At 41.4% G+C, this 16,177-nt stretch overlaps 2 protein-coding genes across 4 annotated transcripts in view; both read right to left on the bottom strand.

The window, feature by feature from the left end:
* Positions 1-237: 237 nt before the first annotated feature.
* Positions 238-1,564, bottom strand: LOC133820374 (uncharacterized). Its single transcript, XM_062253445.1, has 2 exons — positions 1,146-1,564; positions 238-1,062 (listed from the first exon to the last, which is right to left on the bottom strand). The coding sequence occupies exons 1-2, from the start codon at positions 1,347-1,349 to the stop codon at positions 601-603; spliced, it is 666 nt and encodes a 221-aa protein (XP_062109429.1). The 5' UTR covers positions 1,350-1,564; the 3' UTR covers positions 238-600.
* A 9,885-nt stretch (positions 1,565-11,449) lies between these two features.
* LOC133790249 (uncharacterized) overlaps positions 11,450-16,177 on the bottom strand; it is a 19,113-nt gene continuing 14,385 nt past the window's right edge. The window contains exons 2-3 of one of the 3 annotated variants that reach the window (XR_009873965.1): positions 13,951-14,848; positions 11,450-11,705 (exon numbers count right to left, since the gene is read on the bottom strand). Coding sequence is in view for 1 of the 3 variants with exons in the window: in XM_062227828.1 (XP_062083812.1) it covers positions 14,219-14,848 (630 nt within the window). In the remaining 2 variants the exon portion in view is untranslated. Of the gene's footprint in view, positions 11,706-11,732; positions 14,849-16,177 lie in introns of those variants that run through there. The other 2 variants (XR_009873966.1, XM_062227828.1) reach the window with 2 other exon arrangements.

Here is a 16,177-nt window from a genome sequence, read left to right as displayed (position 1 = left end):
AAGTATTTGTTCATTACGTGTGTTGTATTATAAGTGTTGCATTTTATACCGAGTAGTAATGTTCGTACAGGTCGTGGTCAAGGCAAGTGACCAAGGACCTAAAGCTCCTCAGTCACTTGGGGGGGGGGGGGCATATAAGGTACATCGATAGCAAATCATACCAAGAGGTATGTAAACACATGAACAAAATAAGTGAAAGCATGCTACGATACTTAGAGTATTTTTCAAATTTTTTATTTTGTTAAATCAAGCCAAAGTACTATGCTAAGTTCGGTCATGCGAACAGATGTTATAATAAGCAGAAATATTATAACATCAAAGGGAATTCTTTTACACCGCAAGCAGTACTACTTGGATGTAATTTTTCAAAAGTAAAAGGAAAATATGCTGCCCATGCAGCAAAATTAAAAAGAAATCTGTCTTTACATCACGACCCGTAGGTCGGGTAATTAAAAAAAAAAAACTCTAAGGAGCTTGAGGAGCAGGAGGATCCATTGGAGCATTTTGATCAGCCGCGTCTCCTGCAACTTCTCCTCCCTCCACTCCGGCGGCTGGCTGAATGCTTGGGGAAGCAGGGACCCTAGCTCTCTCTTCGGCAGCCTACCGAGCAGTGCAGCGGGCTAGCTCAACCTTCCTAGCGTCCTCTAAAAGGTAACTGAAATCGGCACTTTGGTTGTGTTTCTGAAAATCGTAGAAACATCGAAGTGTCGCATTCTTATACCTCTCCAGGTCCTTGGCATTGGTGAGCTTAAGCTGCTCCACCTGGCTTTGAAGAATAGCAATGGTCGTGTCCTTAGCGAGATGCTCCTCCCTAAGTTTTTTGACTTCACGCCATTGGATTCGGGTGGACTCCTTGTAGTCATCCCTCTGCTTCCTAAGAGTTTCCATAGAAGCGTGCTTCTTTGCCAGCTCTGCCACCAAGGCATCCTTCTGCTGGGTGACCACCTCCAACTCCCCAGCATGCCTAGCCCCTGCGGCTTGAAGCTCCTCGATGACCTTCGCCCGAGACTTCTCGATGCTGGCACCAGCGCGAGTACGAGCAGCGGTCATTGTCAGCATGGCCTGCAGTCAAAGAATAAGAGTTAGGCTATATTACAAGAAGGAAAAATAAAAACCAAAATCGCAAAAAGAGAAAGAGTGCTTACACTGGCCAATTCATTAAGAGCCCTGTTGAGGATCTGATCGACCCCCATGTTCTCAGCCTCAGCCATTGCCTCCCTGCAACGGTCATGCTTCAGGATATGAGCAAGGCGATCCTTAGCTGATCGCAGGGAGCAGCTCGAGAGTTTGGCCCCAGGGAGTTTGACTTGCTGGGCCTGTTCTTTTGGAGCTGCGGGCGAAGGATTCATGGCAGCGGGCGGGGCCTCCTTCTCAGCAGGAGCAGATGGTTGAGCAGATGGTTGGCCAGAGGGCCCATCCTTTGAAGGATCAGCTGCTCGACCCTTCTTGGCCGAGGGTGCTTGGCTAGACTCGCCATCTTGTCTCCTGGCCAATTTCCTCCGTCGGACCAGGGGAACTTCCTCCTCCTCCTAAGTTTGATACAAGTCAAAAACATTGGGGGAGGCCATTTCTGCAGAAAAAGATAAGCATGCAGATAGTAAGACAAAAATAGATGACAAATTACAGTACATCAAAAAAGAAGGAAAATCACAAAGTCCAATACCCGAGCTACTACTACTTGTCACTACACTACTGACTCTACTAGTCATACACTCACTCTCTGGCACGAAGAAGTCTAGCCCTAGATTTGGAGTATACGTAAAATTGTCGTCTCCGTCAAATAAGTTAAAGGAAATTGGCAAGCTATTTAAAAGCAAAATAACAGTACCGTTTTCGTCTGAAGACTCTTCTAAGTCTATGACAACTTCTACTGCCTTTTGTTTCCCCTCCCCTTGGGGGGCAGAACGCGTTTCTGCTGAGGGCGCGCTAGTCGGTTCCCTAATCGTAACCCCATTCAATCTCCTTCAAGGAGGGGATGCTAGGGGTTACTGCTCAGGATGCCCCTCGGCAGTGGCATCTGCCACCATGGGTTCCCTCATTTCCTGATGAGGGGTCAGGAGGCCAGACAGCCTCATGTTTTCATCAGTGACCAGAGACTTAACGCTTTTTTCAGCGTCATTCATCCTGGCCAATGCGTTGGACCTCAACACCATGTCTGGTGTTGGGTTTGGGCGTAGCCATGGTCCTGAAGGGCATAAGATACTTTAGAGAAGTACAAAGAAATTTGCTAAGAAAAAGTAGCGACCAGTGGAAAAGGACATTTACCTCCTCGAGCGAAGGCCAAGTTGTTCGTAGTCATGTCAGGCGTGAGGAAATACTCCTGGTTGTATTTCCCCACGTTAGAGATATGGGTGGTGTCACTCAGGAATGTTCGGTTTGTTTCCTGGTGACAAAAATGAAAAAAGCCCGTCCCGGACTGTTGAGGGTTGGACTTAAGGTCAAAAAGGAAGTTGACCTCGTGAGGAGTGGGCTCTGGCCATTTTTTAAGTTTGTAAAGGATATAGAGTGCAGCAAGCATTCTATATCCGTTTGGAGTAATTTGAAAGGGGGAAACACCGAAGTAGTTTTCCACCCCCTGATAGAACGGATGTAGAGGAAGGGTAGCCCCCGCCTCTATATGGTACCTCGACCAAGCGCTGTAGACGCCCCCAGGAAAGTTAGCCCTCTGGTCGGCAGCAGGGATCTTGAGATTGACCCCAGTGAGAGGATACTTCCTAAGGTAATTGGCAAGCATCCTGGGAGTCACCTGGCTGAGGGGAGAAAGATACCACTCGACATCAGGAAGGTTTGAATGCCGAGGGTGAGCCTTGACCTGAATGCAAGGGTCCGGGGCAGTGTTTTCTCGACCACTGATCAAAGGAACCCTGGCCTGCGAATCAGGCTGGGCAGGAGGATTTGGATTGTTTTCAGGGTTTGGTTTCTTTTTTCTTGGAGATTTAGAGTGGACCATTTTAGGTGGTGATGGTTGAGGTCTAGAAGAAGAAAGTCTTGAGAACGAAATCTCGTGAACACGCTGAGCCGGTTGTTCTTCGCCTTCAAGCAGTTGCGCAAGAAGATCATCTTCGATTGGGCGCTCACCTCCCCACAAATCTGGCATTAAAATCTGCGAACAGAAAAATGGGGAGGTGAGGATGGAGAATCTAGAAAGTCGGTTAGAATAACGCTGGTCGTGTATAAAAGTCAAACTTTTATACAACAGCATTCTAACAAAAAACTAATTTTTTTCACACGAACATTTTAAAAGGCATATCAGAAAGTGAAAATAAAAAGTTTTTGAAAAAGCTTTCTCAACTTCTTTAAGGGCAGGAAAAACTCAGTTTTTCAACTAGCATAAAAATCGAATTTTTACTTCGGTTTTACATCCTAAATTTATGATCTTGGTTATCAAACTAACTCGTAACTCCTAAATGGCAAAAAAAAAATCATCCTATCTAGTATCACCCGATAAATCCCCTACTTTCATGCATCTCAACCCAGGAACACAGACAACACCAGAACTTAACAGTTAACTCACAGAGGCATGCACAGCAAAAATAAAAAGCAGAAAAGTTCTGAAACTTACCAAAGCAAAGATCGTGGAGGTTTGAAGGAGTTTCAAGCGTAGACGAACGGACGGCTGGTTCTTGAAACGCTAAAAGATGGCCTTCAGAGAGAATGAAGGTTATGATTTTAGGGTTTCTTGAAGGAGAATTAACTTGCATAAAAAGGAAAATAAGACTTTGAGAAGGCTATATATATTATTTGTCTGTAGCATGAAAGAAGAAGTAATCATCAGTTTCCTCTTTTCGAAGCATGGGGAAGGGTGATAGCCGTCAATCGGTTACTTAGAAACCGAAAAGCCGTGATTAGACAAGGGTAGGTTACTATTCCCAAGGATGCACGAACTACTCTGACAGATCTGGTGGGGTAATCGAAAAGTCGTTTCCCTTAAAGTTTATTTATTGTTGGTCGTAATAAATAAACTTGGGGGGCAAATGTTATCCAAAGAACAAGCACGGGTGACGTGGCAAGCATTTTTAAACATGTGGCTGACACCTGGCTGAGTTCTGTTCGAACATCGACCAGTAAGACCTTCCTGGCGTGGCAGTTGAGTTTTCCTTACAACCAGCATGGTCGTATACTCTGCATATTTCAAGATGATCTTGTGGAGATCATATTCAATTCCAAGATTATCTCCAATAATTCCTGACTATCTGATTAATTAGGAGAGAATATCTGTAACAAATTCATGCAATCCTCCTTGAGCCTATAAATAGAAAAAGATAGCTCAAGGAAGGGACTTTTGGCTTTTGCTTAATTGAAATTACACACTTACGAGAGAATTAGAGCGATTGTATTACGATTGTATTATTTATCTCTCTCAGGTTTGTAAAACTCGGAGAACCCTAGTTCTTTGATCACTCCTGTGAGATCTCCTATCAATAATAGCTTAAGTGGACGTAGGTCATTACCAGTTCTTGGGACCGAACCACTATAATTTCTTGTGTTCTTTACTGTTTTTGTCATTATATTCATTCCAACACATCTATCCACATCAGGCGTTTTGACTCCGTGTCAGTTGACCAAAACAAGGGTCAACAAGAAGAAATAAACCGACTTTTATTATCAGCCTTTCCTCTCTATTCTCTCCCAAGGAACACAAGGAAAAGAAACATTGAAATCTTAAGGGAATTTGCTGGAATTTAGCTAAAGCTTGGTGGATTGAAGGAATGATTTAGAGGCTTAACTCAAGAATTAGTCAGGAACATAATCAGGACTAAGGTAAGCACTGAATTTCCTTTTTCTGTGGTTAGAAATTCTGGGTTTTGGTTGGGTTTTGAGGTAAATATGGTTTTGATGTTTAAGGGCAGAATTAAGGAGGAAAGCTTGGGAATTAGCTTGGATTTGGCTTGGTGAAGTGGTTCAGCAAAAGTGGTAAGTCTCAATTCGTGATTTAGAGGTTTTAATCTGAGTTTGAATGGTTGGTTTGAGTGTTTGAGGTTCTTGAGTTTCAGAAATTGGAAATGGGATTTTAGTAGGTTTTTGGGTTGTATTTCTGTTGAATTATGTTGTTTAAGCCATTCTAAAGGTGTTGGGATTATTTGGTTTTGTATTGGGGAGCTTTGGGATTGCTTAAGGTGAGGTTTAGATGTAGGAAATGGTGGGTTTTCTGGGCTCGAAGGGAAGGGCCGCAGCTCTGTTCTAGAGCGCTGCGACCCTAGGATGAAAAAGAGCCAGAAGGGCTCGACCAAAGGTGAGCGCTGCGGCGCGTGTCTCCTTCCAGGCAAGCCCTTCGCTCTATTTTGGGGGCAGGGCCACGGCTAAGCTTCAAAGGCCGCAGCCCTTGGGTGCACACTTGAACTTTTGGGGATCTTAGGCATGGGAATGTGGTCTAGAGTGCCCGGGATCAGTCTCACCACCGTGCTTGGTGGGATTCGATTTCCCGGAAGTTAGTTTTGTAACCGGAAACCCTAATTTGGATATTAATGAAACCTAATACTTTGGTTGTGACTAGGTGATAAAAGCTTAGGCTCGGGAACGGATCGTGCTTGAGGGGTGTTTCTCATAAACAATAACTGCAAAGACAAAAGGTAAGAAAACTGCACCTGGTTGAATATATGTGATGGGACTAAGGGTTCCCTATCGTGTATGCTTGAAAAGATGGTATTATGCCATGCAAGCTATTTAGTGAACCAACGGCCTAAGGGTGCCAAGGGTTACACTAGCGCACAGGGCACAGCTTGGCCATTGGTAGCCAAGGACAGCTTAATATGCACTGAGCTCGGTTTAAGCGGGCCGAAGTCAGTGGGGTAAACAGAGGGTGCGGCCTAAGTTGTCGGCCATGATTATTATGTGATATGAATGTTATAAGTGTTTGACTGCATCCATGACTCTGAATATATGCTGAATGATATTATGTGGATTTCTTGATGAGAGTTCATGCTTAATGAATTTACTATCTGTTATCATTGTTTGTGTTGCGCATGTTTTCTTGTTGGGCCTTGGCTCACGGGTGCTACATGGTGCAGGTAAAGGCAAGGGCAAGTTTGATCAGCCTTGATTGGAGAGCTTTGCGAGCGGAATGTGCATAGCCAGCTGCTCAGCCGCCACGGTTGAGGTTTAGGCAGGGACGCGAGACCCAAAAATTGTCTATTTTGTCTTAGTATGGCTAATAATTGTTTATGTACCTTTGGAAGTCTGTAAACTAACTTTTAACTCTGTTTCTTTTGGGATCCCATGTAAATAACAGTTTAATTATTTAAAATGAAACTTTTGAGACCAAAACCTTTTTAACCCTAGCTCATACATGTTTAGTGACACGTTTTTAAACTAATGACTTGACTAGCAAGTCTTGCACCTTTATAAGTACACAGTGTAGTAGTCTTGGCTATCCAGGGTGTTACATCTACGCACAAAGGGAGAGGTATGCCCGAACACTTCGACATGAGCTGGAGTGCTAGGATCAGATTGGGTGAGCGGAGCACGATCAGAAACCACTGGAATGGCGAGCATCTGAGGATATATTATCACTAAAATACCGCTTTCAGAGTGGTAACTTAATTTCAAGTTGTTTAACTTTTTATTTGAGTTTGGTTTATGAGCTGGTTATTTGCTAACCATTCATTTATTTATTTTTGAACAATTTTTGTTGTTTAAGACTCGTTATTAGACACGTTTTGTCCTTTTTTAATTTACGAGTAATAAAAGAGACTACGCACAGTGTGGTCGATTCTTGCTACAAATGTGCATGTGTGTTAATTATCCGAATAGTGTTCAACTGGTCGATACGTTCAAGCGTGCTCAACTGCTCGAATATTTTCCATATATTCTATGTGTTTCACGAGTAATTAACTGCTTGAACAGATTCGGTCAAGTAGCAAGTGACCAAGGATCTTTCAACCTTCGATCACTTGGGGGGCACATGGGGTATACTGGTATAACACATGCAATAAGAGCACGAGTTAAGATATTTGTTTTTAGGCTGACTTGTAAAATTTTGAAGTCAAAAAAGGCCATTAAGCTAACTTGTTTGACAAAGCTTAAGTAGCTTGGAATTTTTCAAGATTTCAAGTTAGAAGCAGATATTCGTGTGACAATAAACATTATGCTCATAAAATGTTAGAGCAATAAGAGTGTGAGAAAGTATACTTAGTATGGATTTATGAAATGTCTAGAATTTCTAAGATTAGAAAGCTAAGTACTCATGTGAAAATATAAGACATACATCAGAGTGACTTTACTATTCACAAAAAAAAAACTTATAATGTTTTAAGTCTAAAAAGACTTAGAATGTTTCAAGTTAGCAAAGAAAAGTAAAGTGTAAATGCCAACAGCTCAGTGTTACGAGAAAAATATCAAAGCTGCTAAGCAGTTGTTGTTTTCACAAAAGTATAAGAAAAAATAGTACACTACTAGCCAGATACAAAGTTCAGCTAGTTAGGTGTAAAGTTTTCCTGGTCGGGAGAGCAGATACAACTTCCCTGGTTGGCTGAGCATGAAACACTGGTCGAGTAGAAAACTCTGTTGTTGGACAGGAAGCTCTCAGGTCGGCTATGAGTGTCTACTGGTCGGGTAAAATAGTCCATGGCTGGCCAACACCATCGTTAGCATCCAGAACCTCCTCTGGTCGAAATGATAAAGCAGGAGAGGCAGGCACAGTGTCAACTGGATTAGCTGCCTCCTCGGCGGCCTTTGCCTCGCATTTGGAAAGCTCTTCCGCCCTTGCCTCTTCTGAGAGAAAATCAAGGTTGAGGGGCTTGTTCAGCTGCCATATCTGTTGTTCGGTCAAAGTCTTATTGGCCTGGAATTGTTCTTATTCTCATCAACCAACTCCTTCAACGATCTATCTCAGTCAGCAATTGTTTTCTCAACCTGCTCAGTCTTTCCTTGGAGATTTTTCTCAGACTTGGTCAGACTTTCAATCTTGGCCTGGGCTTCCATCAATTGATCATTCAAGACCTTGACCAGCTCCTTATAGTCTACTGCTCGGCGTTGAGCATGACTAACAGTGATGAGTCCCTATAACCAAACAAACACGAACAAATGAATGCAAAGAAAAAATATTTACTACCCAGTAAAATATTTTCTCACAGCAGTAAAAATATTAACTACCCAGAAAAAAGGTGTGAGAGCAACAATAATAATCAGAAATTTTTGGTGCACAAATGCATGAACCTTACAGTTTTTTAACAAGCCCGAGAGCTTAAAAGCATGCAAAACCGAGCAGCTATGGGGCGTATCCGAACGGCAAGGGGGTGTATCCGAGCAGCTTGGGGGTCGTGTCCGAGCGGTTTGGGGTTCGTGTCTAAGCATTTAGGTTATGGTGTCCGAGCAACCAGGTGCACAGCTGAGCGGCTGTGGTGCCCGAGCAACCAGGCGCGCAGCCGAGTGGCTATGGTGTCCGAGTGGCCATGTTGTCTACCCGAGCGGATGCGCCATGTTCCCAAGCAGTTAGGTTGTGGTGTCTGAGCAGCCAGGTGCGCGGCTTAGCGGCTGTGGTGTCCGAGCAGCCAGGCGCGCGATCGAGCGTCTATGGTGTCCGTGTGGCCATGTTGTATACCCGAGCGGATGCGCCATGTTCTCGAGCCACTGTGCGGCGTGTCCGAGAGGCTAGGAGAGTCGTATGTCCAAGCATCCAAGGAGCCGCATGCCGAGGGGCCAAGCATGTCGATGGTCATTGTTTGAAGAGATTGCATGCCGAGGAGCTAGGCATGCCGAGCGGATGAGGCATTCTCGAGGAGCATGGCACATCCGAGGCTACATGTCCGAGAGGTTGGGCATATATGCGGAGTGGTGTCCGAGTAGCAAGGCAGGCGTCCGAGTAGCTAAGAAACTAGGGTTCCGAGGGGCCAAAGGAATCTGATCGGCTAGGAACGGCAAAAGAAACAAGTTTGATGGGCTAAAGGGTATGGAGCATAGAGTAATGCATAAACATATTTTCTTATTCTTGGGCTATGCAAACAAGATCAACAAGTTGAATTTCAAGGGTTCAACAAGCTTCAAGATAAAATCAATGATTACCCTATACCCATGATCTGAAAGAGCAATGGAAATGGGAAACTGATAACTACCGTTTTTATGGACGGAAAAGTTCAATCGTGGGTTTCTTCAAAAGTGAAAGTTACTGACCGGGTGGAAGCTTTTGGACGACGTGAATAACTATCAGCTAGAGAAAAAGTTTATCATATGAGAAAATCATATAATAAACTTGTGGGGAAAATATTATCCCAAAATTTCGTTCGATGACGTGGCAATAGGATGGGACAAGTGGCAATGCATGGTCAGCAAATGACACATTAATAGTCAATAAATGTGTTGACTAAAGAAGTGAAAAGGTTTGAAATTAATCTTCGGAGTTGTGATATTACTGGTCACGAAATTGATTTATCTGGTCAGGAAGTAATTTGACCGACCAGGTAAAGTTTCTGTCCGACTAGTAAGGTTCTTGACCGACCAGTAAAAAGTTATGTCCGACTAGTCACTTCAGAAAATAGTATTATCCGACCAGTAAAATGTTTTGGTCGACCAGTAAAGTGTTTTGGCCGACCAGTCACTTTGGGAATCAGGTTTATCCAACCAGTCAGCTTATGAAGATGTTTTGCCTAACCAGAAGAGTAATATAGCTTACTAGTCTCACTTCAGGGAGTGGAGTTGGCTGACCGGACAGATCAGAAATTCAGCCCAGTGCTCTTCAACAAAGTTTCGGTAACGACTTCAGTTAGAATCATCCGTAGCTACAGCGAGAATCTCTCAGATATCCCAACGAAATCACTTATCGTTGTATTTTAAATTTGATTATTAGTTAAGAGTTGGTGAGAACAACCCAATTATCACAATTATTGGGGGATTTTGATTGTACGATCCATGAGCCTATAAATAAAGAGCTCATGGCGTCATTGAGGGGATTCTGATTTGGATTTTTCTGGCTAAGCTTTTGGGAACTCAGGTATTCTTGGGGTATTTTTCTGAGAGAAAATTTGTATTCTTGAGAGATAAATTCTTTACTTTTTCACTTACATTTAAGAAACTCAGTTGACACAGGTTCATATGATCTTAAGTGTAGGCTCTATATATTAAAACTCCAAGTGGATTAGGCTATTACCAATAAATTGGGGTTGAACCACTATAAAATTATTGGTGTCATATTTTCTCTTGAAGGCTTATTGTAGTTTTGACGTCTATTCTTCATTGGCCAAAATCGTGGTCAACAGTAGCCCCGGAGAAACCTCTCCCTTCTAGTCCCATCAGTGGGCACCAGCTCCATGGCAAACTTTGTCAATCTATCAAACTTCAGGGCATATTCAGTCATTGATAAACTCCCCTGAAGTAATCTGATAAACTCTTCAGCTTTAGCAGCCCTGATGGCATCATTGTAGTACTTCTCATTAAACAGAGTCTGAAACTCTTCCCAACTCAGGGCATTGACATTTCTGGTCTAGGATACAACCTCCCACCAAATTCGGGCATCCTCCCAAAACATGTATGTGGCACAGGCCACCCTCTTATTACCAGACACGCTCATAAAATCAAGGATGGTGGTAATCATACTCATCCATTGCTCTACCTTAGTTGGATCTACACTACCCTCAAATATTGGAGGTTGTTGTTTCCTGAACCTTTCATAAAGAGGCTCCCATTTGCTTCCAACCTCTGGCAGCTGCTCAACTATTGGCACCGATACAGGTGGTGCCTCAGGTAAAACGTTCCCTGCAGGAACTTGTTGTTGTCTTAGGAGGCAGATTTCTTCTTCCATCCTCAATACTCTGGCATGTAAGTCATTAAACAACTGCTGTCAGTTATCATGAGCTAGTTGTGGAATCTGATTCTGGTCATTCTCTTAACCCTGTCTGTTAATCTGGCCTTATCTTCCTGGACAGCTGGTGAATCTGTCTATTTAGAATCATTCAGTCACTTATACTATGCTGAAACAATCAATGCAGCCAGTTAGGCAGTATTAACTAAACCTCTTGCCGCCTCACGGTCCAAGATCAACAGATAATCACCCATATTCCACAATTATACAGATATACAAATAAATACATGATCATAACATTTAGCATTTAACACGTATCAATTAATAATTCACAATGAACAATACTAATAAGTATGTTCTAGGAATATCAGTACAAATAAGCACGTTCTTGCGTATGATGCGGTATTCAAGGTCCAGCCTTATCAATATATTTCATGTAAACAGGTAAACCATTTATACTTTTTTTAGGCAGTTAAATACATAATCACATAAATAGGTACCAAACCATGAGTCGAGCATATCTTCAGTGGCGAGTATACATGCCCAGCCAGTCTACAAGAACCCTAAACCTTGGCATGCTCTGATACCAAGTTGTAACGCACTGGTTACTCCAAGACCGTTACTGTGAACTTTAAACCGTGCTTAACTCGCTAAACGAGTCATTTGGTTATAAACATGCATCTAGGTGCTATTAATAGGCTAAGGTGAAAAATCCCGATCAAAATGAAATGATATAATTTATTTAAAACATAAAACTGTACATGGGCTCATAAAAACATTTACAAGTTATTTACAATCCAAAATGGTCATTACAGTGTAAAAATTACAACCCGCCGACCTAAGAGGTAAAAATAGGGTTAACCCCTAGTTCCTCTAAGAAACACCTTGGCCATGGTGGTCAAGCGGCTGCATATGTACACATCGCCGCCTAAGCTCTCCACTCAAGGCTAGGTGAGCTTTTGTTTCCCTTTACCTGCACCACATAGCATTCGTGAGCCAAGGCTCAGCAAGAAAACTCATTGCCACATGTATACAATATCAATTGATGATTATGATAATCATACTGGGCTTATAGCCCTAAACAGATAAGTTAATATCACTTCAAGATTCCAGTAACCATGCTGGGGCTTATAGCCCTAATCAGATAATATCAAGATTTTAATAATCATGTTAGGGTGTGTAGCCCTAATCAGATGAGTGACTGATGAGTAAGTCACGAACTTAAACAAGATGAGTGACTATAGAGTCACAAACTTGAATCAGATAAATAACTGATAAGTAAGTCACAAACTTAAACCAGATGAGTGACTATGGAGTCACAAACTTGAATCAGATAAGTGATTGATGAGTAAGTCACGAACTTGGGCTCCGCACCCATAGCCGTGTGACAATGCAGTCACTTAGGCCTTCTGGCCCCGGCTCTAAGTAACTAGCCTTTAGACTAGATGATCGCTTTTGTTTTCATCAAAATTAAGGTCGGTCAAGTATTTCATGCTTATGACGATAATGATTATGTCAATTAGATCTAATCTTTTTGGCTTGCGTTAAACACGCTAATACCATTCTTGACTCAGAAGCCAATACCATACGACCAGTGCTCAGTATTACTGTCGAACTTGACTAATAAGTCTTAGCTTCACAATCAATACTGACATCATTGCCGATTCTTGACTCATAGGTCAGTGTCATACACAGATGAGCAAAACTGCTAAGCATTTAATATGCAATCAATGTCCACATTTAGAGCACTCAAAATGCTTCATCAATAACCATGCATGTCACATATTGGGTGCAGTTTTCTTACCTCTAGTTCGAGCGTGAAATATTAAAAGAACGATCGATCCTTTGATCCCTTAGCGGTCACCTAGTCATAACCAAATATTGAAGTCCATCAATAAAATCAACAATAAAACGTTCTTGACCTAAACCTCACTCCCAGGACCTCGAATCGTACTCAAATGGCTAGTAGATTCGATCTCGAGCCTTAGGAATTGAAACCCCGAGCCAAAAACCCTCAAAACTGCCCAAAATAGATACTTGGAAAAACAGGGTAGCGCTATAGCGCTGCCCCCCTGGCGCCTAGGCACTACAAGCAGGGCCGACTTGCCCTGGACAGCTCTGTAGCGCCCTCCCTTGGGCGATGTAGCGCTAGATCCAGGGTGATTCAGCCCTAGTTTTTCCCCTTCGACTTCTCCACTTTCCAAACTTCATGAACTGATTACAAACCTCAACCAAACTCACAAATGAACCCAAATACTCATTCTACAAGTCCTAGGCATCAAAACCCAATCAAACTTTGCTAAAAACTTCATTTAATTCTCAACTATCAAATCCAAGAATCCCAACTGAAAATCAATTAAAAACTGAGTAAAAGCCAGAGTTTCCATGGCTAGAATCTTGCCTCAAGCTCATAATTAAACCCTCTTTAATGGTATAACACAATCCTAGACCCTCAAGGCTTACTTCCCTAGCTTGAATCCTCAATTGGAGCTTCAAAAATCCAAAGGAAGAAGAAGGAGAAATGATGATCGGGAGAAGAAGGAACAATGCTCTGTTTTTCTTAAGCTTTCTACAGCTTTCTTTATTCACATATATCATTTTTCAAATGACCAAAATGCCCCAGGTCATTAAATTCCCTCTTAAGGCTAAAAAGGGTAAAACCGTCATTTCCTGTCTATCTCGTTAATCATAATTAACGTCCTCTAATTCTCAATATTCTCAAATGCTAATAAATCATATCCCATCACCTTTTAATTCCCGGTAATGTACTAATCATCAAATTACCCCGAGACTCACCCCGAGCCCCGAAATTAACCCCATTATGACCAAACCGCTAACTAGTATTTAAAGATCGTCTCATGTCGAATAGCTCGAACAAATCCACATTATAATGCATCCTTATCCACAATTCACCAACATGCATGAAAATATACAAATGTGGCATCAACGGGCCAAATTACCAAAATACCCTTATAATGAAAAGTGGACACAAATGCGTGCATTTATCATCATATAATAATATAATTCATATAAACATGCATATAATCATTTAATGGCATAATAAATCAATTATGACCCTCTGGCCTACTAATCCGGCCATTAAACCTCATTAGGGATTTTGGGGCATTACAGCTGTAACGGAAACAAAACAAGCAAATTAGAAACGACATAAGTTGATTGGTAAAGTTTTTGAATTATTTAAATTTAAAATAACTTACACGTCTCCTCGCAAGTACATCCTTCACATGTGAATGCTTCGGCTGGCCTGTTCTCTCCCACTGTAGCATCCTAGGGAACTTGAATCCATAGGGCTTGGCGTATTCCTTTTTCAAATCAAGAATCATCTTGTATGCCCAATATTGCAAGGCTGGTGGATACCCGTTGCAGGTGTACTTTGCCTCCACCTGAACACCCTTAGAAGACTCTAGCTCAATGGTCTTCTTTGCCTTCTTACCAAGTATTGTAGCACCAACCGCTTTCATATCTCTACTGAATTGTTTCACAATTGTATCGAATGAAAAGGATCCCCATGGATACTTCTAAAAAATAATCTAAATCATCGACCATTGACAATGAATCTCGCCAAATAACATTGTCGTTCTCAGCGACCAATAGTATTCCTTCCACAAAGTAAACCAAACCGAGCTTGTACAAGTCATCAGGTATATCACACATACTAAAAGCTTGTTCCAACATATTGAACTCATTGTCTTTCTCAGGTTCCACATGGAAATATGTACCGAGTAGGCTGGAGGACGTAAGGTGAGGTTGAATGTCAGCGACAAGTGGTGGACATGAGCAGCTCAGGCCAGTCATAATGGCAAACTCTTGCACCCCAAACTTACATAAGTTTGGGCCCATCAAGAAGTGCACCTCATCACCACGCGGAGACTTCACCTTCAGCAAAAGCAGTGTGTGCCTCAATGCCCCAGAGAACGAAAAGATAAGGGCTGTGAATAATTGTCCAAAAACAAACTCATCCACCCTCCTCAAGAATCCATGCTCCTCAAACATTTTCTTTAATTTAGTTAACCTCCTAAAACCCCTATAGGTCATACAACCGACATAATGATCTTCTATGGGGATCTCAAGCAGTGGAATACGTTTGGGTGGCATCTGCAAAATATCCACACAAAAAAAATTAGTTAGTTAAATACACAAAAAAAAAAAATTCAATCTGTTGTTGTCATCAAAATGCCATCGCATTACCATCGATTTGACACCGAAGCAAAAATAAAAATCAGCATATACAAGTATGCATTGAAACAACATTGAAATATTATTGATATACCATCGAAATTGATTTTACAAATCAACAAACAAACTATCGATATGCCATCGAAATTGCATCGATATACATTTAACAAATAACAACTGAACTAAGCCACCATCAAATTAGCATTGAAATAATATTGAAATTGCATCGATTATGCATCGAATATCTTTCAAGCAGATAACATATAAAAGTCATCGACATCACATCAACATAGCATTGATTTAACATCGATGCATCACTATTTAAATTAATGTGATCGAACAACCATCGAAATAGCATCGAAATTAATAGATTTATCAAAAGAAAACTAAAACCAAGAAAGCATCGAAATACCATCGAAATTGCATCGATGGGCATTTAACAAATAACAACTAATACTTAAAAACCATCGAAATTTCATCAATTTTATACAAAAGGAAAACTGAAAACTATGCAAGCATCGAAGTGGAATCGATATACCATCGATTGACTATCGCCTTTATTTAATGATCCATCGAAATATCATCAATTAAGCATCGATGACATAACATTTTGATTATTTAAAAATATAAACACTGCATTTCATCGAAGTAGCATCAAAATGGCGTCGAATGAACATCGACCGACCCATTTCAAGCCATTTCAAACCTATAGTGAGAATCAAACCCATTTCAAGCTATATTTTTGCAAAATAGAGATTAAAGTCCTATATTAGGAATAAAATTAAATCAATTTCATCGATTTTATACATTATGATTCAAATTTAAAAAATAAAATAAAAATTATTATTTGAACATCGACCTTACCATTGTCAATGACGGAGAAGATGGTGACAACGATGGCTGTGATGAGGAGAGTGATACAAACCACGCCAACAATTGTGACGAAACCCGAACCAAATCTAGAAAAAAACAACCCAAGAACACTCGAATTTGGAATGGAAACCGCAACCCAATGCTTAGCAAAGCACGAACCTTGGTATGGTGAAGACGCCACAAACGGGAATGGACTATCCATTTGATAAGTCAGATTTGAATGCCACAAGGAAATCCTTGATAAGTTCGAAAATTTCTTCAAAAACTCAAGAAGAAAAACTCACAATTTTTCATTAACAAAAATATCTACCTTCCAAACCGTCCACAAGCCTTAATATAGCCGAAAATTACAAAGAGGGTTTTAGACATATAATA

This window comes from Humulus lupulus, chromosome 1, assembly GCF_963169125.1.
Source record: "Humulus lupulus chromosome 1, drHumLupu1.1, whole genome shotgun sequence".
Taxonomy (NCBI): domain Eukaryota; kingdom Viridiplantae; phylum Streptophyta; class Magnoliopsida; order Rosales; family Cannabaceae; genus Humulus; species Humulus lupulus.
This window is presented reverse-complemented; position numbering and strand designations above follow the sequence as displayed.